Consider the following 23,042-nt stretch of genomic DNA (forward strand, 5'->3'; position numbering starts at 1 on the left):
CTGTCCCATCACTCCAGGGCAAAACCAGGTGGCCACACCTCCCTTGAAAATGACATTACATTTCCAGCTGCTGCTGAAAATGATCCTGATAGTAAAAGATTTTAAAATCATAGAAAATTCAGGGAGTTAGGAAGAAAGTCAGGCTTGGCAAGCCCTGGGAAAAGTGTTAAAGATAGGTCCTGGGAAATGTTAGGCTTTGTGCTTGCTAAGATCATGTGAAACTGCACCTGTGTAGTCAGTATATGATAAATGATATAATTGTTATATGTGATTAGATATAATTATTGTTTAAAGAACATGAGAAACTATGTTAGGGGTTTGAGGGGGATCACGAGAAATCCATGCTTGGGTAAAATCAATGTATACAATAGAACAATGTAAGTTAAATAATTCATATGAAAGTTATATAAAACATGTTCAGCTCAAAACAAAGTGGGGTCAGATTTGGGTCTGTGTACCCCTGACACCCAGAGCTCTTTAATAAAGCACCTCCATATAATCATTCTGTGATAATGTGTTCCTGAACACCAACAATCCAAATCAGCTGATTTCACCAAATAAAAGAAGAAAGCAGATTCTGAACCCAGCTGATCCAGAACTGCAGCCATACAGGAAGGGTAAGACTTGTTTTGACCTGGATTTGAAAGACCTTGCCCTCCACTTCTGGAGGAGCCCAATTCCCTGGGATCTTTGCAAACCCCACATTTCCAGTCTGGAATCAGCAGCATGCAAGAACGGCAATAACCACACAGAAGGTCACTCACTCCGCCAAACCTACCCTCATTAAACAAATAGAGCCCCTCAGGCAGATTTTTTAGTCACTCCAACAACAAAAAAAACCCCGAGGTTCAGAAGCCAAGTGCCAGCACCAATTTTACCCTTAAAGAAACACAGAGCACGAGCAAGCCCTGCCCAGCCCGGGGTCTCAGAGGGGTGGCAGCTCATTGTTGGACCCCTAACACTCACCCATCACCCCTCCCCTTCCCTCCCAGCTCAAAATTAATTCGAACAACGTGAAGACAATTCGCCTTAATTGCGAGCGCATCCTCTCCCGCAGAATGCCGCTGCCAGCCCTGCCGCTCCCATCTGCAGTTGCCAGGGCAACGGGTGCGGAGAGGATGCTTTTGTGCCGCCACTTGCATCCTGGGGAGCCGTGCCAAGCTCGGAGCTCCCGCAGCTGGGATGGCTTTAACACCTTCCTCCCCTGTCCTTGCTCCCATCGCCAGCCCTTGGCAAGCAGCCCCTGCTGCTCTGCACATCGACACCTGCAGAGCAGGCACAGATGGCTGCAGCTCAGCTCCAGCCTGCTGGAACAGCTCCCCTCCAACGTGCAGCACGGCCAGGCTGTGTTTGCAGGAGGTTTGGGGTACACAGTTCGTCCTTAATGAGGAAAGAAAAGATCCTTCACCGTTATTTAGGAATTATTTGCTTCTGGTGGTTTCCCTTCTGTTGTTGTCCCCTCACCCACCCCCTCTACGTTAACTGAAGACTGCATCGTGTCTGGAGGACTACATGGTCCCTGCCTCCACAATTTTAACCTAAAAACCAAGACTGGTGTGTACAAAAACCTCCCCATCAATCTGTGATTATCTCCCAGGGCAGACTGCTTCCCAGAACTTAGCTCTTAATAGCTTTCCTCTTTCTTTAAGATGAGGGGTTTAAACTTAGGTCAGAGCCTGCTTTGCCTATAACCTTTTATACCACTTTTGAGTCTGCAAGGATTAAGCCCTCCTATAAAAATTATAGAATTTTTGCAATCATTCTCTTTATATACACACACATGTAGTTAACAAAGAAATATCTGACTGTAAACTTTTCCACAGATAATGAGCTGTAGCTGAAGATCACAACATAAATTTGCTTTTAAAGGCAAGGAAAACTACAGCAAACAGCCTCCCTGCTAGTGCACAAGTAATTACAGCACACAAAAGTGCTTGTTGAAATGATCACCAGTGTCATCTAGGACATCCTAAAATCCTCCAGCAGCCCTGTACAGCTGCACTCATGGAGTGAATGTCTGAAAGTCACCCACTGAGGGATGCTGGACTGTCTGTGGAGGACAACATCCACGGTGTTGAGATCCAGGATGTGACAGACACCTAAGGAAAAGAAGCCAGTTCAGGATTGATTTCATCTCAGTGCCAAGCCCAGTCTTCCACAGCCCTTCTCTGCTACAAGCAGGTCCCAGAGGAGCACAGCAGACATATGAACCACAAGGCACTGGCTCACACAGCCTCCAGCCTGAAGCCACCTCTGCGTGCCCAGCTGTGCTTGGGGCATGAAAAAGGATTTGTGAGCTCCCTCGAAGCTCAGCAGAAGCTCAGCACCTCCCTGGAACACATTTCCTCACCTCCCAGATGCCACATGTGCCATTATTTCCAGTGCAAACACGAATGTCACGGCACACAGAGCTTTGCAACTTGTGTTTACCCTACACTTGAACAGGAGTCAATAACCACCAACAGCAGAGAAATGTGGACAATTAAGGGATAGGCAGGGAATCAGAAGCCTAAACTTCAGTTTACATGTTTCAGTACATGTAGCCTTTGCAGAATAAGAAATTTTTCCAGGAAAATGACAATTATATCACACAAAGCTTCAGGAGTGAGGACGAGGGATGAGGAGGGACCTCTATTCTGATTAAGCAAGAGGGTTGCTGTTGCTCCACATTTTTAAGTGTGAAAAGAGAACAAACACGTGGCTGAAGGAATTAAAAAGGCACATTCAGATGTGAAAAAGTGACCATTAGACCACGAGCCACACTCCAGAAGGGGGCTGGGAGCATGGAGAGGGGATCTGGCACACCAGGTAAATGTCACTGTTCACAGGGGCTGTCCCAGCCCCATCACTTTGGCACACAGAAGGCAGCAATGCAGCTGCTGTGAGAGGAGCGCACCCCACTGCCAGGCCAGCTGATGGCATTCCCCTTTAATATCCACTCTCCTCCAGCTCTGGATTCCCCCCAGGCCCCATCCTGGCAGATATCCCTGGGTGTGATGAGCTGTCACTCCACTCCGTGCCCCGAAACTGCTCCCCCAGTGCTGATGCAAGCGCTGAAAGCAGTGCCAGGACACCTCCCTCTCCTGCAGGCACCACTGGGCTCCACACGAGTCCCAGACAGAAGCAGATGTCTCTGGTCTTGTTCAAACTGCAAAACAGGGTCAGATTTCAGTGACACAGCTACAGAGGAGACAGAGGAATTCAGTGATGAAGAGCATTACATCTGAGGGACATTTAACCCAGGCGTGCTTACATCTGACAGCCAAGCCTTCCATGACCCTCATTCCGTGAAATACATGACAACTGGGTTACTGTTGAATATTCTGGAGGACACTGAGACCACAAATCCTGTCACTATGGAATAAAGAACATTAATGCAAAAATCTGTGAAGCTCGCCCAGACTAAGTGTCCACACAGAGATTTGCCCCAAGCTTCCCCTGCCTTCCAAATGAGAGCAAAATCTTAAACAGGTAACAAGGCAGGGGAGGGTTTAGGGTTTAAATCAGCACTTGTAAATATGAAGATGTTTCAGCTCCTGAGACAATGGATCATTTTCCACCATTTTAATTTCCAACATTTTAGTTTGAAGCAAACAAAAGTAAACTGCCTCCAGTAAACATGTGAAGCTGCAGAAGTCAGAGCTCCTGAATTCTCTGGCTCCCCAGCCTTGGATAAATCACCAACCTGCTCATCCCACACACCCCAGTTTGGGAAGTTGGGAGACACTTGTTCCATTTATTCCTATCATTGTATCTCTCCAGAACACAGTACTGCCCTATTTCCTGGAATTTCGCTTGCATGGTGATAGCCACCCCTGAAAATGCTGGGAAACTGGTGAGAGGAGTGGAGAATGGGCATGCAGCGTTTCTAGGAAAAAGGGCACATGCAACTCTCCACCTTCAGGCAGGTGTCTGACCTTTGGAGCTAATGGGAATTGAATCAAACAGAGCAATGTCCCTCTGTGGGCTGGGACACAGGAGGGGTTTCTTGGGAAGCAGTTCAGCAGCCCAGTGTCTTTCTGTGCTGTTTTCCTGGACACACACCAGCTCTGTCCTCCCAGAACATAGGGATGCAACCACAGCCCTCCCAAAAAGAGAAGATGCAGATGAAAGCAGAATCAGGGCTTATAAAACACAGGGTCAAGCGGGGAAGCCAGGAAAGCACATGATAACAGTCTCATTCTGTGGGATCAGACTATTTTCCTTTGTGAATAACTAAAGAACACTGTTTATCTCTGAAGAAAGCTTACCCACTCTTTCCTCACATGCCTGCCTGCCCTGTTTGGGGGATCACTGCTGTTTGTTTAACACTGACAAAGATATCCTTGAGATTCCATCCTTTTTGCCAGGTCAATGAAAAAGTTCACACAAACCCGAGGTTTAGTTAAAAATGAGGCAGATAAAGTATCCATTCAGCACTGACAGTCATTCCTGGGTATTTTCAGCCCATGCTGAGCAGGACCACCACACAGAGGCAGCATTAACCAGGACAGGTGGCCAAGGACATCCCCTCTTGGCAGGACACAGCTGCCCCAGCCCCACTTCAGCCTGGCAGAGGGGGCAAACTCCAGGGAAATCACAGGAAAAGAGCAGGATGGGTTCTGATGCTAATATCAGTGGGCAGAAAGGATGGCCACAAAACAATCTTTCTTACTCTTTTTCCAACAAACCAGCAGATTTTCCCCACAGAAAACCTCTCCAGGAGGCTTCCTGCATGAGCTGAAGGGCTCTGGAAGATGCTGCACCTTTGAAATGGTGGTGCTCAGCTCCGTTTTCATTTCACAGGTTTATCTCAGAGGAGCTGGGGAATTGGCAGAGCCCAATGTTCTGAAACACCAGCAAAGGATTCACAAACCAGGAGAGGTTTAGATTAGATACAAGGAGAAATTTCTTTCCCAAAAGGGTTGTCAAGCACTGGAACTGACTGCCATGGGAAGTGGTTTTTTTAAGGACCTGTAGATGTGGTGCTTGAGACATAGCTTAGTAATGGACTCAGCAGTGTCAGGGTAAGGGTTGGACTCAATGATCTTAGAAGTCCTTTTCAACCTAAAAGTGTTTTTCAGTCTAGAAAGTTCTGTGGTTCTGTGTTGTTGGCATCAACACCAGAATTCACCCTCTGAAGTTCTGGCTGGCAGAGGCCAGGGACTGGTGGGATATGGTTCAACATCTCAGGAGTGTCAGGTCAATCTGTGCGTGGTTCTATGATAAATGATCATAAAATTTATGTAAATAGAACATTAATTAATATGTGAGGTTTCCTACATTAACGTCATGTTTAATGGGTAATAATTGAATGCAAAGCTAATCACTGACCTACAATTAGACTTCAAACCACGGACCAGCACCTTGAAAAAACTCATACGCACAAGAATGGCCCAAAATGGCATCCTTGGCTAGAGTTTAGCTCTTGCTTCACATCTCCTAGAAAGAACAAACACTCTTCCTGACCTCTCTGTGCTGCACAGTATTTCCTTTTCTAGGAGGGGATGAAAGGCTCCAATAAACAGGAAAGAGCTCAGAAATAAAAATAAACCCACAGACTTAGGAATGTTCTTCTTTTTCTTTCCCAAATTACTTCTCCCCATTCTTCAGTCTCATGTCTTGAAATGAGAAGCAGGAAAGCAACCCTTGGGCTGCTCACTAAATTCCAGCAGAGAAGCTGCTGTGAGGAATGAGCAGCACCAGGAAAGAAGAAGAAGAAGCAAAAAAAGAGAAGCAGCCTCTTCTGGCAAATAGAGTCCAGCCTTGGTCAGCCCCATCTGTTGTCCCCTGTCACAGAGGACACGAAACAGAACCAGCTGCATATGAAGGACATCACATTGGCATCGTGTTTTCTAAGGAAAGACACTCAAGCCTGTGCTCCCAGAAGATTAATCCCAAAAGTGGGCATGGGTGAAGTAAAGGAGAAATTCATCATGCTTAAGGGCAAAAATGCTGCTAGAGGCTTCCACTGTCCTCTCCATTACACTTGTCACAGTAAGAGAACAGATGACACTGATGGAAAGCCAGACTGGAAATGGGTTTGTGATCTTCTGAATTGTTTGCTTAGGGTTGTGAACTGATTTAAAAACACACGTGAAGCATAAAACCTCTGAGCAAACCAACTAAGAGACCCCGAATATAGGTGGTATTAATGATTTGGAATGTAACTACAGTAGTTACAATTCAAAGCCAGTGACATATTTGTTTTCCTGTTAAGATGCCAGTAGAAGTGGCAAATAGACACAAGCAGTCTTGGTGGCTTAGAGATAATAGCTGTTCATTTAGCACAGAAAATCACTGGTGGGTAATTGAGGTTTTACACAAGTCAGAGGCAAAATCCATTGTGAATACAGCACAGCCATGCAGAGACCAGAGTTGGCATCAACCAAAAAAGGAAAACTCTCCACTCTCTCTGGATAGAACTTGCTGCTAAGGCTTCACCAGAACCAAAGACAAACTGCTGATGGAGAGGGTGGCAATTCACAGAATTCACAAAACAGAACGAAGCTTTGCTCAGACACCTCTTGGTGGAAGAGTCTCTGCTGGAGGAGACAGCAGGAGTGAAAAAACACCCACCCATTACCTTTGGCCTCTTCCATTCCACTTTCCCTTTTGCTGCTGAGTCATAGTAAAGGGATTCATGTGAGGCTGGAAACTCGGGATCCTCAAAGAGCCGGCCCTGCTGGAGGCACTGCCCCTTCAGCTCCTGGTACCTCTGATCTCGGAAGAGTTGCACTGATGAAGACATCTTCCTGTCCAGATGAAATCAATATTGGACAAACTGTGAAGGTCCATAGCTGATACCACTCCCTAGCCTTTAACAAGAGAGCATGGAACTTGCTCTAAATGAGGTGACTTTTTTATTTAAAATAAAACAAAGAAACCCAGATTATAAATTAGATTATGTTAAAGACTAGGTAAGTATAAACTCAAGATCTTAGAGATAAGGATTGTATTTTTTGTCTGAACAGAATTCTTATCAGGAAAGAGCCCAGGCCAGGCACAAGCCCAATATTTTGCTTTGCCTAATTGATTGGAAAGGTAGCAAAGTGAGGCTTGGCTCTCAGTCTGCACCATGTGTGGAGAGCTGGGCCATCTTTCTGTCCTACAGTCTCCTTCTGGCCACTAAAGCTTGAATTATCTACTCCAAATCTTATGCCTAGAAACAAATGAAACCAGATTTCCACATTTCTCCATCTTAATTTAAGTGACAATACTTTGGCTTGTACTGTTGTCTTTGAACTTTATGTTACATTTCAAGGAAATTATTTCCCAGAAGGAGAAAATATTTGCAAATAATTGATGAGAACTGAAAGTATTTTAAAAAGCACAACAACAACAAAAAACCCAAACAATATGTTCTAAGACCTTAATTCCCAGAATCCTGACTATCAAACTTGGCAAGTTTATGGTCGCACCCACAGAGCTCAAGTAAATTGCTTTAAAACATTTTACAAATGAGAAATCAATTAGAGAAATCACTCAGGATGGTTTGAACTTTGGGGGGCATGAAGGATGTCTCTGCTTCAAGAGAGGGAGTGGTGAGAGCATCTGAACTTACCCTGTTTTGGAAAGGCCCTCTGTGTCAGCTCCTTTCCCCTTCCTTCTGGACACAGGCTGGAATTAGAGATGTATCTCCCCTTCCTTGCCTACAGCAATAAAGACAAATGCAGGTTGAATTAACCAACATCCTGCTCTGGGGCATGGCACTGCATCGTCCTGGCAGCCACTCGCTGTTCCAGCTGCAGGGAGCTCAGTCTCAGTCTCACAAACTGGGTCAGACTCCACAGATCTGAGGGAAAATAAACCAAGCTTTTGCAGCTGTGCAAGTGAGCAACAGCAGGGAAAATACAGAAGAGCAATGAGGAACACTCAGAAATGTCAAATTTGTCGTGGTCTTTGTTCTTGTGAGTGAAAGCTGTTTGTGGATGCCCCATCCCTGGAAGTGTCCAAAGCCAGGCTGGATGGAGCTTGGAGCAATGTGGGATGGTGGAAGGTGTCCTTACCCATGGCAGGGATGGGCTTTAAGATCCATCCTCACCAAAGCCATTTTGTGATTCTATTACTTTCTGGTTACTTATCTCCCTCAAAAAAAGAAGTGCTTCAAGGCCTCTCACTTGGCTGGTGGCCTCCCAAGACAGGGAAGATAGATTTGCTTCCCCCCACAAACCAGTTCTTCAAATTCACTTGTCAATTTTAAAGAGGTACCTCAGGGACCACAACAAAACAGTCTGACTAATTTGGGTGGGATATAGGTTACTTCATAATAACTGGCACTCTTGAACATTAAAAATTCCCCATGAGCTATCTAACATTCTAAACCGAGTCTATTTGTTTTTAAAATAGCCCCTGGGTGATGAGGTTTGTCACTGCCTAATTCACTGAGACAGGTCTTTCATGACCTCATTCACTCCCCTTTCTCCCCACCTATCTGCCAGACAGGAATGTGAGTCCTTCCAGGAGTAACACTCCATTCTACAGCAGCCCAGAATGTTCTGTGGCACTGCACAGAAGGTGATAAAACACTGCCTGCCTCGCCCTGGGCTGCTCAACAAGGGAGACATCAACAAGGAGGAGGCTTCTCCTGCTCCTCTTCTCCTGCTCCTCTTCTCCTGCTCCTCTTCTCCTGCTCCTCTTCTCCTGCCCCTCTTCTCCTGCTCCTCTTCTCCTGCTCCTCTTCTCCTGCCCCTCTTCTCCTGCCCCTCTTCTCCTGCCCCTCTTCTCCTGCTCCTCTTCTCCTGCCCCTCTTCTCCTGCCCCTCTTCTCCTGCCCCTCTTCTCCTGCTCCTCTTCTCCTGCCCCTCTTCTCCTGCCCCTCTCCAGGCTCCCTGTGACATCTGCAGTGTGTTTTGGGGCTCAGGTTGCCAGGGCTGCTCATCCTGGCTGCCAAATGTTTCACCCCCACCCAGGAGGCACTGAACTGAAGTCCCATCACCATCTGGGGAAGCAGGAGGAACCCACTTTGACAGGAACCCAGAGCTGCCCATCTTAAACTCAATAAAAATATCTCTTTCCCGTTGGAAAGCCCTCCACCAAGAATGTCAGTGCAGTTTTTATACAGCAGCCTGGTGGTTTGAGCACTGAGGATGGGGGAGCACAGCTGAGCCTGCCTCTCCTGGGGCATTCACCTACCAGGACATGGCCTGAGGCAAACCTGCTTCCCATTCCAAGGTTTACTTTTGAAGCAGCTCCTAGTTTTGGACCCTCAGTTGATGTCTCAAGCTCCCAAAGAACCACACTCGTTCCTCCAGCCAGGGCACAGAGCAGCAGAGCATCCCCTGCTCCACTCCCACAGCTTTACCCTGGCTCTGCTGGCCTTGCAGTGCTGAGGAAACATTGGCAGGGCTCTGCCAGGGCTCCCTGCTCTGCCATGTGATACAGAATGAGCTGTGCACTAAGAAACACGGTCCCAAAAATACTGCACCCCAGCTCAGAGACACTCTGTGGCTCAGCAGAGAGAAGGGAACACTCCAGGGGAGGGACAGAGGAGAAAAGAAAGGGGAAAAAAATCCCTGAAGAGCTCTACAGGTCACCCAGTCCCCCGTGGTATCAGCAGAAGTACAGGAGGTCTCACGTCACTCAGCTTTCAAACTCTCAGCTTTCAAACTCTCAGCTTTTAAGTCTCTCTCTGCCCCTCTGTTTTTCCAGAGAGTTTCCCATTCTGATTAGAAAAAGAGTTTCAGCAAAAGAGTGACGTGGAGCTGGTGTAGAGTCCCCTCTTCAGCCTGACCATGGAACAATCTCAGTTTTACTTACAGTTTGTACTCAGAGATGATTCCTCTGCCGGAGCCAGCCAGAGCACGGATAAATCACATTTAACACTGGGTAAATACCAGCTCCTGGCCTTAGGAGCAGCCATAAATTAAAGGGACATTCACTTGAAATCCAGGTCTTGACCAGAGCACTGAGATGAGTTTTGAGTGTTAAACTTTCCAACAGCTTTTCTTTACACTCACATTTCCCTGTTTTAACCCTTCTCTCCCCCAGCTGCTACACGGGAGATCCACAGCAAACAGCACTGACTGTCCAGACAGGCGTGTGAGGGATAACCACACCCTCCTAATCCTTGAATTCCTGCAATAAATACACAAACCTGGACAGAATTCACCAGCTCTCATCTCAGTTTTGTTGTTCTGTGTAACCAAGTGACATGCAGGGCACACCTGAGGCAGAGCAGGTAGTGCAGCTGTTGAGCTCAGCCATCCATCCTCCCATTCCCATCCCAGCCCAGGGGTGCAGGGACAGCAGGGCTGAGTTTTTCCTGACCAAACCCAGCACTTTCAGCCCCAAAGGCCAAGCAGCTGCAGAGGGCCCTCAGTGCCAGATGAAACTCCTCTGCAAGGAGGAGGCTTGGTGTGTTGTAACACATAAATTCTATCACACACCCCAGTTTGCTGTTCCAGCTGCAGGATTCCAAGGAATTTCCATGCACAGCAGCAGGACTAAAAGGGCAAAGTGCATTTCCAGGAGGGATTTAAGGCTATAGTTGGGCACAGCTTTGAAAATGAAACTGCTTCTTCCAGAAGTGGATCCTGAGCTGAGGCCCACGCCTGCCTTGGGCTCACCTTCCTGCTGGTTTGGGAGCCCCCATCTGGAAATCCCATGGAGGGATGGCAGAAATGAGGCACACAGCATGTTCCATGCTCTGGGGCAGCCTCCCGGGCTGACAGAGCTGGGCTGCCTCAGCCTGGAGAAGAGAAGGCTCCAGGGAAGCCTAAGAGCAGCATTTCAGCTCCTAAAGGGAGTTTATATAAAAAAGAGGGAGAGCAACCTTTTACATGGGCAGACAGTGATAGGACAAGGGGAAGCAGTCTTAAATTGATAGAGGGGAGGTTTAGGTGAGGATTCCAAGAAGAAATTTCCTGAGAACTGGCACAGGTTTCCCAGAGGTCTCCCCATCCCAGGAAGTGCTCAAGGCCAGGCTGGACTGGATTTTGAGCAGCCTGGAACAGTAGAAGATATCCCTGCCCAAGGTGGTGGAATGAGATGAGCTTTCCAACCCAAACCATTCTGTTATTGAATAAATCCAGTCTGAAGATAATTGTCCATTTGCAGATACTAAGTTGTCACCTTAGCAGCCACCCACAGCTGGTTCTCAGGTTTCTGCTTTGTGCCCGCAGCTGTGTGCCCTGTCTTGACAACACACAAAAACCTCCCAGCTCCAAACTCTGCTCCTGCAACACTCCTCAGCAAACCTCAAAGCCACTGTTTGGACTACAAGAGCAAATCAGGGACCCAAGTATTTCACTGTTTGCAAACACAGTTTGGTATTTTCCCAAACATCTCTGTTTCCATAGTTTGCTTCAGAACAACCAAACCAGGAGCGCCTCCAAAAAAGCAGCCCAGCAGCCAAAAGCTTTAAATCACTCTGAACTGGTTTTCTGTAAAACTAATTAAAGGAACTTCCAGAGCTCCAGCTGGAAAAGGTTATTGCTCTTTCTTGCTGTGCAGGGTGATCACAGGTCCTTACAACGCAATGGCTTTGCAAACCTGTATTAACAGTGCACGGGAAATTAAAGCAGCTGAAAAGCTTCCACTTCATAAACACTGTGGTTTCACTGCTGGCTGTCCACTGCTACTGCTGCAGCAGAAGCACCTCTTCTAGAGAAATTTACTCATTCAAATTCTTTAAACAGCTCAAGACATTAACTGGGAGGCTTTATGCTGGACTGGATATCCTCTCTTCTTCTACATAAGCCAATAAAAAATGTATGAAGTCAGTGTTAAATCCATGTTGTGTAGATGTGCAATTGCATTAGTAAGAATATATTCAATTTTGATCAAATTTGCTGCACAGCATAATTTAATAACACCCTGTCCAGTATTAAGCACCATGAGCCAGGGCTTCTCTGTTGTTTTGGGTGGCAGTGCTCTCCCTGACTGGGTGAAACACCAAGTTTATTTTGTGCTCTGGGCTCTGCTTGTGCAGCATTAGTCCTTCTTTCAGCCAGTATTTAGATTTTCCAATAAAATAAGGTTAGTTTGACTATTTTATGGCCTCTGTAACTCAGGACTTTCACAGGCATATAAAGGTCTCTCCGTTAGCTCAAGAAATAGCCATGGGAAGGAGACACAAGCATTTGCTTTCCTGCAGAAGCAGGATGGTGCCAACCTTGTTCTGCTGTGCAGTTTTGCCACTCTTAAAATCGAGAAAGGAAACCACATATTTTCATCTGGGAGTACATGCCCATATCCTATCACTTCTGAGCAGGAATGTGGGGGAGAGAAGCTGGACATCAGGAGCTCCACAAGCTGTTTGCTTTCACAGACAGCATCACGGCCTGGCAGAATCACCAGGCTATAGAGAAAAGCTTTTCTGCCATAAAATTAATTACAATACTTGTTCTGCAACAGCACAGTGTTTAACCAGGCTTTTCTTTCAGGCCTCACTGGGGTAGGAGAGGTTCTGTGGCACTTCAGCTGGGAATCAGAATTCAGATTGCACTGCAGAGGGTGGGTGCTGGGTCAGGACCAAGCCTGACATTTCCTAAGCCCAGGAGTGGAGCAGGAGCTCTGCCAAGGACCTGCCACTGATTTTCACAGCTTGCTCTCCCTCCAGCTCTCTATCTCACCAGCTCCTGGTGAGATAAAGTGCAAACTCCTTCTGACCCTTCAGGATGGGGGTACAGAAGCAAACAGATGCTGAGAAAAGCTGCCCTTGCAGGTGACTGTGCCCAAGGGGGAACAACTGCATCTGGCAGGAGCAGAAACACCCCAAATGTGTAGGGCTGGTGGTCAGGGGTGTGTGGGATCTTTTCAGCTTGAGAACTGAGTGAAATCAATATACACCTGTGATTGTTCAGCAGTACAATGCTGATCTCATGGTCAAAACCGCTCAAAGTCCTGGCAGAACACACTCAGAGAGGATGAACTCTGGCTGGACTCCCTCTCTCCTCTCCTTGTCTTTCCCAAGGGAGTTTATCCCCGAGTAGCTGCCTGTGGAACACTTTTAACTATTCTCTCTCTCTCCCCTCAGGCAAGGGCAAAGATTTAAAAAGCAATGGGACAGCAGCAAAGCAGACTTTTGCCTCCACCTGATTTTCAGGTGAAACCTTCAACAAAGCCCTGAAATTCTTAAAGATCATTGCAAGCAGAGACAAAACCCACGGCTCCTTTCAGGATTTTCCCAAGTGCACAAGTGTCTCCATGTTTCAAGAAACCTTGTCCTTCAGTGGCTTCCAGTATAGCCTCAAAATCAGACAGATTTTCAATTAACATCAGAGAAGTACAATTCCAGTTAGATTTTTTTAAAAAAGTCATTTACTACAGTAGATGCCAATTGTTACAATTAACATTAATCCAGTCAAGTGATCCATAAAAAGCTCTGAAGAAAATACAAACAGCATTGTAACTCGATTCATTCAAGCCAAGGTTTTGTGCTGAAGCCACAGGAAACAGCTTTCTCCAGAATTCCACTACCTCTCCATTCTGCCTTTTCTTAAAAGTTAGTTTAAAAAAAGAGATTGCAAATTAATCAGTAACTCCTTTTCAGACCACTCTGTTATTTTATATATCCACTTATAAATTATTTTATATACAGTACAAAAATCCCTCCTTCACAAGAACAATGAAAACAAAAAAATACATTTAAAACCCCCCTTGAATTTCACAGTGAAAGAATCCACAGTGAGAACTGACAATATTTTGGAAGATCAGAGACAGGATGGCAAATGGAATTATATGAGCAGAGATCAAATCACACTTTATTAGTCTGGCCCCATTCTTTGGAATAACTGTAAAGGATGCCTGTAGAGAGAAGAGTGGAACTGGTTATCCCAGAAGAAAGGACAGCACTCATGCTTTGGCAATAAATTCTGCAATAAAGTTTGGCTCAGAGTTAGCACAGAGCTGTGACTTTATGAAAGAAGTATATATTAAAGAAACTCAAGTAATCCAGCATTTTCTCACTGTGTTGGCTCATTTTGGTTCACACAGAGTTTTCTTTCCTGGTGATAAAGGTGTTAATCAGTAAACACCAGTCAGGCACTCACCTGGCTGGGGTCAGACGCTGCTCGGGGCACATCCAGCTCCAAAGTGGCTCCTGCAAACACTGATCCCTCGGCTTTTTAACCTGGAATTCTCTGGGCTGTACCACGATCACATCTCCAGGGGGGTGTGTGTTGGGATAACTCTGCCAGGGATGTCCCAGGGACACCAGGAAAGCTCCGAGCTGACCGAAAGCGCAGAGCCTCGTGCGCTCCTGCCACACAAATCCAGCTGGCTGGAACTGTGAATGAACTCTTGAAGAAGGAGATAAGGCCAGACTGTTCGGCAAGAGTTGCAGGGTTTGTTTGGATTTATTTTTATTTTTGAGGGAAAAACAACGGATTAATGTGCACCGTAAAAAAATAAACCCAAAAGTTACATTCCTTATTGGGCAGCACAGCATTCATCCTTCTCTCCCTGTCCTAGTAAAGGAATTGAAAAATAAAGTTTAGAAAACTTTATTAAAAATAAAGTTTAGAACCCAGGAAATAATATATTTCTCTGTGCTGTGGCAAAATAAAAAGTAGGACACAAAGAAATTCTTGACAAGAAATAGTTTTGGAAAAACAAGCTTCTCTCCATACTTTGCTCAGCCTCAATTTCCTTTTGGGTAAATCCTAAACATCTGGGTTAATTTGACTTGAATTTTTTTCTGAACTGGGGGCTATAACACCTTTATTTGGCCATTATGTGGGTTTGATTTGTATTTTAGTAAATGTAGCTCCATTTTTGAACAAGCACCATTTCAAAATGCATTACAAAATTTCCTCTGTACCATAGTCTTATATATTCTCCCCAGTTTTCTTCCTTCATTTAATCCTCATTTTAGTATAACTGGTCTAAGTTTACAAATACGTTCATTCCTTCTCCTCAACATCATGACTGAGCAAATCTCCTAGAGGAGATTGGATCTCAGGGAATGAGTTACATCCACAAAATACTCTGAAGGTGATTAAAAGAAGCATCACAAATTTCTGCACTGCAAGGTTCACCGCAGGACAATTTGCTCTTTTACCCCAATTCCTTTTGAAGGCACGCTGAAATTTGGACTGAAAGTCCCTGGAAGCTGCCACTACAGTTTTACTATTTCATGAGTAAAAAAGCCTTACATACTAAAGCCATGTGTTTCCAATTCCTGATTGAGTAAGTAGCCCAGAGTTTAAATCATAATAAAAAGCTGATGCCTGTATATTACACTCAGACTGTGATTCATTTGCACAGCTGAGGGAAGAACATGAAAACCCCCAGAAGAGCACAACAAAATTCCACTCTGTGAGCTGATAATAATATTCACAGCTTATAAGATGTGTTCTCGCAGTAGCTGCCTTTGCTTTGATCCAGTGCAGAACAAAACCATGAGAACTTTTTGATGTGAGTGGCATAATCCAAGAATTGGATGGGATTTGTCTGGGCTGAGGAGGAGCTCTTGCTGGAAGTCTTGTCAGAAACAGAAATCCCTTTGGACAGGCAGCAAGATGAGCCACAGGGATGGCAACTAATGGGAAAAAAAAAACCCTCCTGGAAAAGAGGTCTCATTTATTGTGAACCATTTAACCTTCCAGCGTCATACCTGAAATCCTCAAATGAACCCTGCAGCCTTTAGCTTCCTTGGTGGATGTGTCCCCTCCTCTGGACTGGTTTCCATGCATGACTGCGCTGCATCTCCTGCTGTCCCCAGTTTCCTCACTGCTCTCCTGCACAGCCTCCTGAGCCGTGCCTCACCACACTCCCCCTGCTCCAGACTTGCTGCTTTCCAAACTCCTCCTGCACCCTCAGCAGCAAACCAGAGCCAGCCTGTTTTGTAAAGGGACACCACAGTGCAAGTAACCACCAGAACCTGCTCCTTCACAAGGTCTTCTCTACCCCACATCCGTGTGTTCAGCACCTTGAGCTCAGAGCCCATTCGTACCTTCAGAAATTCCTGCCCACCACCTTGCACACACACTCCACTGCCAGGCTCTTGTGTCCCACCAGAGATATGGTCACTTAATTTCATGGGGCAATTTATTAACAAAACATGAGGTGGTTTCCAGAAGAGATTCAGCTTAAATCCTACATGTCTGTTCTATTCTTTCTAATTTCAGCAGTTTGAACAAAGAGCCCAAGAGGCAGAATCTGAAAATTAAGCAAGATTCAGTGAAAACTTTCAGAGTTGTGTATCCAGCTGTGCCCAGTTTTGCTCAACAACAGCATTTTGAACCTGGATCACTCATCCTTCGCATTGTGGAATTTCGAGAACAGGTTCTTTCCCACTTTCTCCCAAAGCATAAATGACCGGAGGGGTTGGAGTAAGGGATCAGTCCCAGGCTGATCTAGCTAGCACTGAGCCTTCTGCACAGCACTAAGTTAAAGGAAGACAATCCCTAAAACAGAAGGCACAGAAAGGGCCGTGCTTTGCCCCTGCCCACAGCTGTCACTGTAGCTGAAGCGTACAGAGCAGCTTTATCCTCCAACTGCTTTAACCACAAACAAAAGGAAAATTTCTGAACAGACAAGGCAGCACTGCCATGGCTCAGCTGCCCGGAGCAGAGGAGTCTGAAGCGGGCGTTTGGAGTTATTTTTCAGGCAGGCTGGTCACGGCGGGAAGGAGGAGCAGGGGAGCATCCCTGCGAGGGAACGGCCCCAGGATTTATTTCCCTGCAGGACCCACTCAAAATCCACCCACCCACCCCTCCCTCCGGTGAGCCCGGGGAGGGGGAACGCGCCCGGCGGCCGCGAGGTGGCGACATCGCCCAGGGATGCGAGGGTGGGAAAGGCAAGGGATGAGTGGGAAAGGCAAGGGATGAGTGGGAAAGGCAAGGGATGAGTGGGAAAGGCAAGGGAGAGGTGGGAAAGGCAAGGGATGAGTGGGAAAGGCAAGGGATGAGTGGGAAAGGCAAGGGATGAGTGGGAAAGGCAAGGGATGAGTGGGAAAGGCAAGGGATGAGTGGGAAAGGCAAGGGAAAGGTGGGAAAGGCAAGGGATGAGTGGGAAAGGCAAGGGATGAGTGGGAAAGGCAAGGGAGAGGTGGGAAAGGCAAGGGATGAGTGGGAAAGGCAAGGGAAAGGTGGGAAAGGCAAGGGATGAGTGGGAAAGGCAAGGGATGGGTGGGAAAGGCAAGGGAAAGGTGGGAAAGGCAAGGGATGAGTGGGAAAGGCAAGGGATGAGTGGGAAAGGCAAGAGAAACGTGGGAAAGGCAAGAGAGAGGTGGGAAAGGTAAGGATGGGGCGGGAAAGGTAAGGAAAGGTTGGGAACGGTAAGGAAAGGTCGGGAAAAGCAAGGCAAAGAAAAGGTGGGAAAGGCAAGGGATGTGTGAGAAAGGCAAGAATAGGGTAGGAAAGACAAGGCAGAGGTGGGAAGGCAAGGGAAAGGTGGGAAAGGCAAGGGAAAGGTGGGAAAGGCAAGGGATGGGTGGGAAAAGTAAGGCAAGGGAGAGCTGGGAAAGGCAAGGGAGAGGTGGGAAAGGCAAGAATGGGGTGGGAAAGACAAGGACGGGATGGAAAAGTCAAGGAAAGGTTAGGAAAAGCAAGGCAAGGGAGAAGTGGGAAAGGCAAGGATGGGGTAGAAAAGATAAGGCAAGGCAAGGGAGGGTGTCGATGCTTCAGTGGGGATTCAAGGGGTTTTCCAGGTCTCAAGGAGACACAAACAGTTGTTGGTTGCTGGAAAGATATTTATTGTATAAAAACATCAGTCTCATCAAAGGCAAAGAGTTCAGAGAGTTAAAGTCTGTGCTAAAAGCTTTTGGCATAAAGTCCCAAATTCTGAGCAGCAGCTCTCTGGTATAAAATCCTGATGTCCTGGACATGGAGTCCTGTTGTCCTGGGCCACAGAAGCAGCTGGTGATGATGATGGTGATGCTCTTCTTCTTCTTCAGGTGTGTGTGTGTGTCTGTGATCCCCAATATAGGGGATTAACTTCGTAAATCATCCAAACAGCTAAAAACAAGATTCTAAACCAAAACTTTCTACACTGATCCAAGCTTAATTCTAACATGTGAAAGCACTGCTCTCTTTATCTAAATCTTACGTATAGGTTAGTACCCTATCTGTTCTATCTAGAAATGTAAGCTATATTTTCATTATGTCTAGAGCTATGTTGAATCTGTGAAGGGTAGCACTGAACTTTAAACTGGGTAATAAGGCTTTTCACTAGCTAACACAGACTCTTAAGGCATTTAAGTTATATTTTTACTTACTTAAAACTAAAACCTACTCTTATATGTATATAATATATAATTATATGTATATAATTTCTATATATTATATATATATATATATACACATACACTATATATATTTATATTATATATTATACATATAAAATCTAGGAGAACCAGGAGCGGTTTCACCTGGCGGTGGTGCAAGGGGGGATGCAGAGCTGGAGCTGAAACGGCAGAACTGGCAGTGAAATAAATAAAGCTTGTGGGGCTGGAGCTGAAATCACTGTCGGGATGGCAGAGTGACTGCTGGGATGTGAAAGGGACATTTGGGATGGGCTGGCTATTGTCGGGGTGCCATAGGGACTATCGGGATGCGAAGGGGCTCCAAGCCCGGCCACCCCTTCAGCGCGGCCGCGGTCCCGCCAAGCTCAGGCCGGGCAGCCGCGGCCCGGCCCCTCAGCCCGGCTGTCCTGAGGCGCAGCTCACACGGCGGCCACTTCGGGACCCGGCGGAGCTGCGGCCCCGCTACCGCAGTTCCAGCAGGTGCTGTTTGGGCCCGGGAAGGGCCGGCGGGGGCCCTCCGGTCGCGTTCTGACAGGGAGTTCGCCGAGGGAAAGCGGGAAGTGGACGGGATCCTTCCCGGAGCGGCGGCGGCGGGAACTGAGGGGACAGCGGGGAGCGAGGAGACGGGAGTGAGGCGGGAAGGGGCGGGCAGCACAGCGGGCTGGGATTGGCTGGGCTGGGCTGGGCGGGAACGGGCGGGCAGAGCAGCGGGTTGGGATTGGCTGGACTGGCCCGGCGGGGGTATAAATAGCGTGCGCGGGAGGTGTGGGTGGCATTGATGGTGTATGGTGTTTGTGTGCGGGCTCTGGTGTTCGCTGCGGAGCCGGGTCAGGGTACTCACAGCTGCCCGGGCTGACCCCTGCGGCTGCTGGGCAGCGGCGTCCTGGAGCGTTGTCGGTGCTCGGCTTGGCCCTGTCAGTGCCCGCCATGCCCCGTGAGGGTCGGGCAGCGGCGCCGCTGGTGCGCAGCCTGTGGGGGAAAAGCTGTCCTCAAATCAGGGGTGGGCGGGATGCGGCCCCGCGGGGATCTGGAGCTTGAAATAATATTAAAAATGCAGGCAATAAAGTTGGTTTAGTCCATTATTGTATTGCTCTTATGTTCTATTAGCGTTCTGCGTTAGACTATTCTATTTATAAATTTTCTTTCTAGATAAATAGTGTTTATTTATTGTTGGTCTGGGGCCACAGAGAACATAAAGCCCTGGGGCTGGAGCCAGAGCCAAACCCAAGTGGATCTGAAATAAATCCCACAGGGAAGGGGATGGAGCTGCCCAGGGCTTCCAGCCCAGCCAGTGGTGCCGAGCACAAGCCAGGGGTGGAATCTCAGGGGGGTTCCTGGGGCTCAGAACCAGCCCAAGAGCACATTTTGGGGTGAGGAACCTGGGGCTCGGTGGCTGTGGAGTGGGGTTGTGGAAAGGCACGTGTTGGGGGTCAGGTCTCATTAGCGGCCCCCCCTTGGGATGGGTGTGACAGCTCATGGAGACACTGAAATGATGGTAGTGACTGATTCGTGTCCTTGTCAACAGCTCTGGGCTGCAGTGAGAACCAGGAGCAGCTTTTAGCTGGAGGCAGTGGGAAGCTGAGGAGATGGAGCTGAGGCAGCATGGCTGGCAAGACAAACATGGTAGGGCTGGGGGTGAAACCCCTGTGGGGCAGGGACAAGGTAGGGACTGGGGGGTTGGAGATAAAATTAAGATCTTGCTGAGAACCTGCAGCAGCTCCACCTGTCAGCAGTGGGGAGTTGTGGAGCTGGAGTGGAAACTGAGCTGGCAGTGAAATAAAGCTTGTGGGGCTGGAGCTGAAATCACTGTGGGGTTGGGGTGGGAGAGCAATTGCAGTGGTGGAGCTCATTGTGGGGCTGGGCTGGAGCTGTAGCAAAGATCCTGCTGTGAGAAGCTGGAGCAGCTTCACCTGATGGCAGTGGGAAGATGTGGAATGAGCTGAATCAGCAGAGCTGGCTGTGAAATAAAACTTGTGGGGCTGGAATAGGGAATGAAGGAGCTGAAATCACCAGTTCTTCCCCAGCTTCTCCCCACTCCTCTGGCAGTGAGGGCCCTGTGCAGTGGAGCAGGATGGGTGTTTTTGGGGCACACGGGACACATCCCCTCCTGCCATTCACCGTCTGTGTGGGCAGGCATCAATCAAGCTGAAAAACACACATGAAGAGAAAACTCCCTGAGGAGCTCACAGAGACAGGAGTTCCCTTCTCTTCGAATGGCCATTTGTATTCCGAGAGTTGTGTAAACATTAAATATTTAAAACATTGCCTGTAGCACTCTTGGTTCTCGGTGGGATTTGGATAAAGCCGCTCCTGTCTCAGGGTCATGAGAAATGTGCTCAGGCTTAGTGCTTTCCCCTTCTCCATCCGCGATGCCGAGGCCTCCAGGAGCGCTGCCCCTCTCACACAGCCTGAAACCCGAGCCTTGTTTAATGTTGGCAGGAGTTGGACTGGGTTTGGCTCTCTTTTGCCCTATCATTCCTGGTCTGTGGGATGCTGCTGCTGCAGGAACTTTGTCCAAACCCCCCCAGCATGGGAGCAGCTCTGCGCTCCCAGACAGAACCCACTGCACCAAGCTTTAGGTTTTTTAGCAGTGCCCAGGCCATGCTCACAGCAGTCCACTTCTGCTTTGGAGCCTGGGATGTTTCACCTTGGACACTTGATCATGCAATGGCATTTTTTTATTTAGTAAAGATCTGTCTTGCAGTTTAGGAAACCAGCTCTGCTCTCACAGTGCTGGTGATTTCTTGTTGCTGGTAACTCTTAGCAGCTGTTGTAGTTTCCCAGGTGAAACCCTTCACATGGAATCTGAAGTTATGATTATCCCCATCCTGGACACCATAGAAATTCCAAGCCCACTTTGGTGTGTTTTGTCTGTGGCCTCAGGTGGTTCCTCAGGTGCCACAGGAACCTTGGCCACAACAGGAGCTGAAAGTTGAAGAGTTGTAGCCTATTGCTCTAAATAATCTTTTCCTAGTGCTGGTGTCTGGCATTTAAGGTCACAGCTGATCTACTTTTCTGACCAGAAAAGCAAAGTATTCCGAGTCATTCAGAGTTAAAGATTTGAGGATATTAAGGGCAGGCTTAGTTTTATGTATCTAAATCCATATCAAGGGGACAGAATGGTGTTTTTTAGTTTCTGTTTTAATGGGGTAAGCCGTGAGGGGATGCTGCACTGGCCATGTGCCCATTCCAGGGTACTTTGTCACTTTGTCACAGGAATAAGGGAATTGTCCTTTAAGAGGAGGGCATGGGAGGACACGTTTGCCCTTGTCCCCAAGTTCTCCAGCACGTAACTGCATTACCCTCCCCGTGTCCCCTCCCCACCCAAAGCGTGACCCATTCATTTGCAGAGCTACAAAAGCTTGGCCTCATCTCCCCGCGCTTGGCTCCCGCTGTGAACACACAAGCAGTGCTTGGGTGGGCAACCTCATTTGAGGGCTGATTTCATTATAGATCAACTGTGTTCCTCCCCTCGTGTATTTCATAGTTATCTTTCTCCCTGATGAGGACTTCTTAATTAAAGCATGGACAATTTGTGACAGAATGGCATTTTCCGAAGATTTTCTTTCCTGGTTGCACAAATGCATCGCTCTCCAGAGGCCAGGCTGGTCATGTGTTAATTTAAAAGGAAGGTTTTATTGCTGCACCCTGCTCTAGGTGCTGCTCACTGGAAGAATCACCATTTACAGGCTGATGACAGATTTGGCTATGGGTTATTCCAGCCAGGCTTCTGTCCTGTGCTAATTCAACCTCATTTTGGCATTGGTGCCTTATTTTTCAGCAAAACTGAGGCCATGTCAGAGTGGCATCTTTGTCCCCCTCCTGTCCCCAAGAAGACCAACTGAGTTCTCCTGTTCCACCAACCCTGAAGACCTGAGCAGACCCCAATTCCTCTGGAAGGTCTTTCTGCTTCCTCTGGTGTTCTCTTCCATGGGCTGTGGCACTCACAGGGACCCTGCCCTGTCCCCAAAGGCACCGAGGTCACATCAGAGAGCAGGGGAGCTGTGCTGTCTCCAGGACCCTGCCAGTTTTGCCCAGCTCAGCCCCTGCCCCCCTGTCACACTGGGGGATGATCTCAGGGGGCCTGGTTTAACCCCAACCCCACCCAGGCACTCACTCACTGCCTTCCCAGGCCATGGGGAGAGATCCCCGTGTGAGAGAATGTGTGGGTTGAGATAAAGGCAGTTTAATGCATCAGAAAAGAAGATTTCATGATGATGATGATGATGATGCGCTTGTCCAGCCCATGGATGGCTTTCCCTCAGTTTATTTGATAAGCATGACTCCAGATGGTCTGGAATATCCTTGGGTCAGTCGGGGTCAGCTGTCCTGACTGTGACCCCTTCCAGCTCCTTGTGCCCCCAAATCTTCTCACTGGCAGGGCATGAGAAGCTGAAAAGTCTGAGCACAGACACTGCTTAGCCAAGACTGAAAACAACAGTGTGTAATCAACATTATCCTCACACTGACTCCAAACCACAGCTCCTAGAGTCAGTGCTACTGGGAAGAAAATTAACTCTCTCCCAGCCAAAACCAGGCCAGGGAGCTCTTAGTCAGGTCTCTTACATTTAGAATATAGGAATGTTAAAAGCTTATGAATAAGCTTTGAAGGCAGCTAAAGATGCAGGTAAGCCTGATGAGGCTGACAAAGCACAGATGCAATTAAAGCAGTGCCACTGGGATGTTTATCCCACCCAGGGGTTTTCACAGCTCCCTGGAGCATCTCCCCATGGTTATGGTCACTCCCATCCTTTGGGACACCTCTGCCTGGTGTGTTGTCTGGGGCACAGCACAGAGGCAGCCTGGGGTGAAAAAAGCTGAAAAAAGCTTTTTAAATCACAAGATTTGATGGCAGATGGTGAAAGGGAGCAGCA

General features: G+C 47.7%; 1 protein-coding gene across 4 annotated transcripts in view; it reads right to left on the minus strand.

Annotated features, from left to right (window-relative positions):
- Window positions 1-15,647, minus strand: part of CAPN6 (calpain 6) — a 51,966-nt gene extending 36,319 nt beyond the window's left edge. The window contains exons 1-4 of one of the 4 annotated variants that reach the window (XM_005527410.3): window positions 15,538-15,647; window positions 13,973-14,221; window positions 7,544-7,631; window positions 6,566-6,734 (exon numbers count right to left, since the gene is read on the minus strand). In XM_005527410.3, the coding sequence (XP_005527467.1) occupies window positions 6,566-6,730 (165 nt within the window). In that variant the 5' untranslated portion in view covers window positions 6,731-6,734; window positions 7,544-7,631; window positions 13,973-14,221; window positions 15,538-15,647. Of the gene's footprint in view, window positions 1-6,565; window positions 6,735-7,543; window positions 7,632-9,737; window positions 9,786-13,972; window positions 14,222-15,537 lie in introns of those variants that run through there. The other 3 variants (XM_088062859.1, XM_014256466.2, XM_088062860.1) reach the window with 3 other exon arrangements.
- Between the last annotated feature and the right edge of the window lie 7,395 nt (window positions 15,648-23,042).

This window comes from Pseudopodoces humilis, chromosome 15 (genome assembly GCF_049639895.1).
Source record: "Pseudopodoces humilis isolate 2021_Gansu_Grassland_sample_001 chromosome 15, ASM4963989v1, whole genome shotgun sequence".
Taxonomy (NCBI): domain Eukaryota; kingdom Metazoa; phylum Chordata; class Aves; order Passeriformes; family Paridae; genus Pseudopodoces; species Pseudopodoces humilis.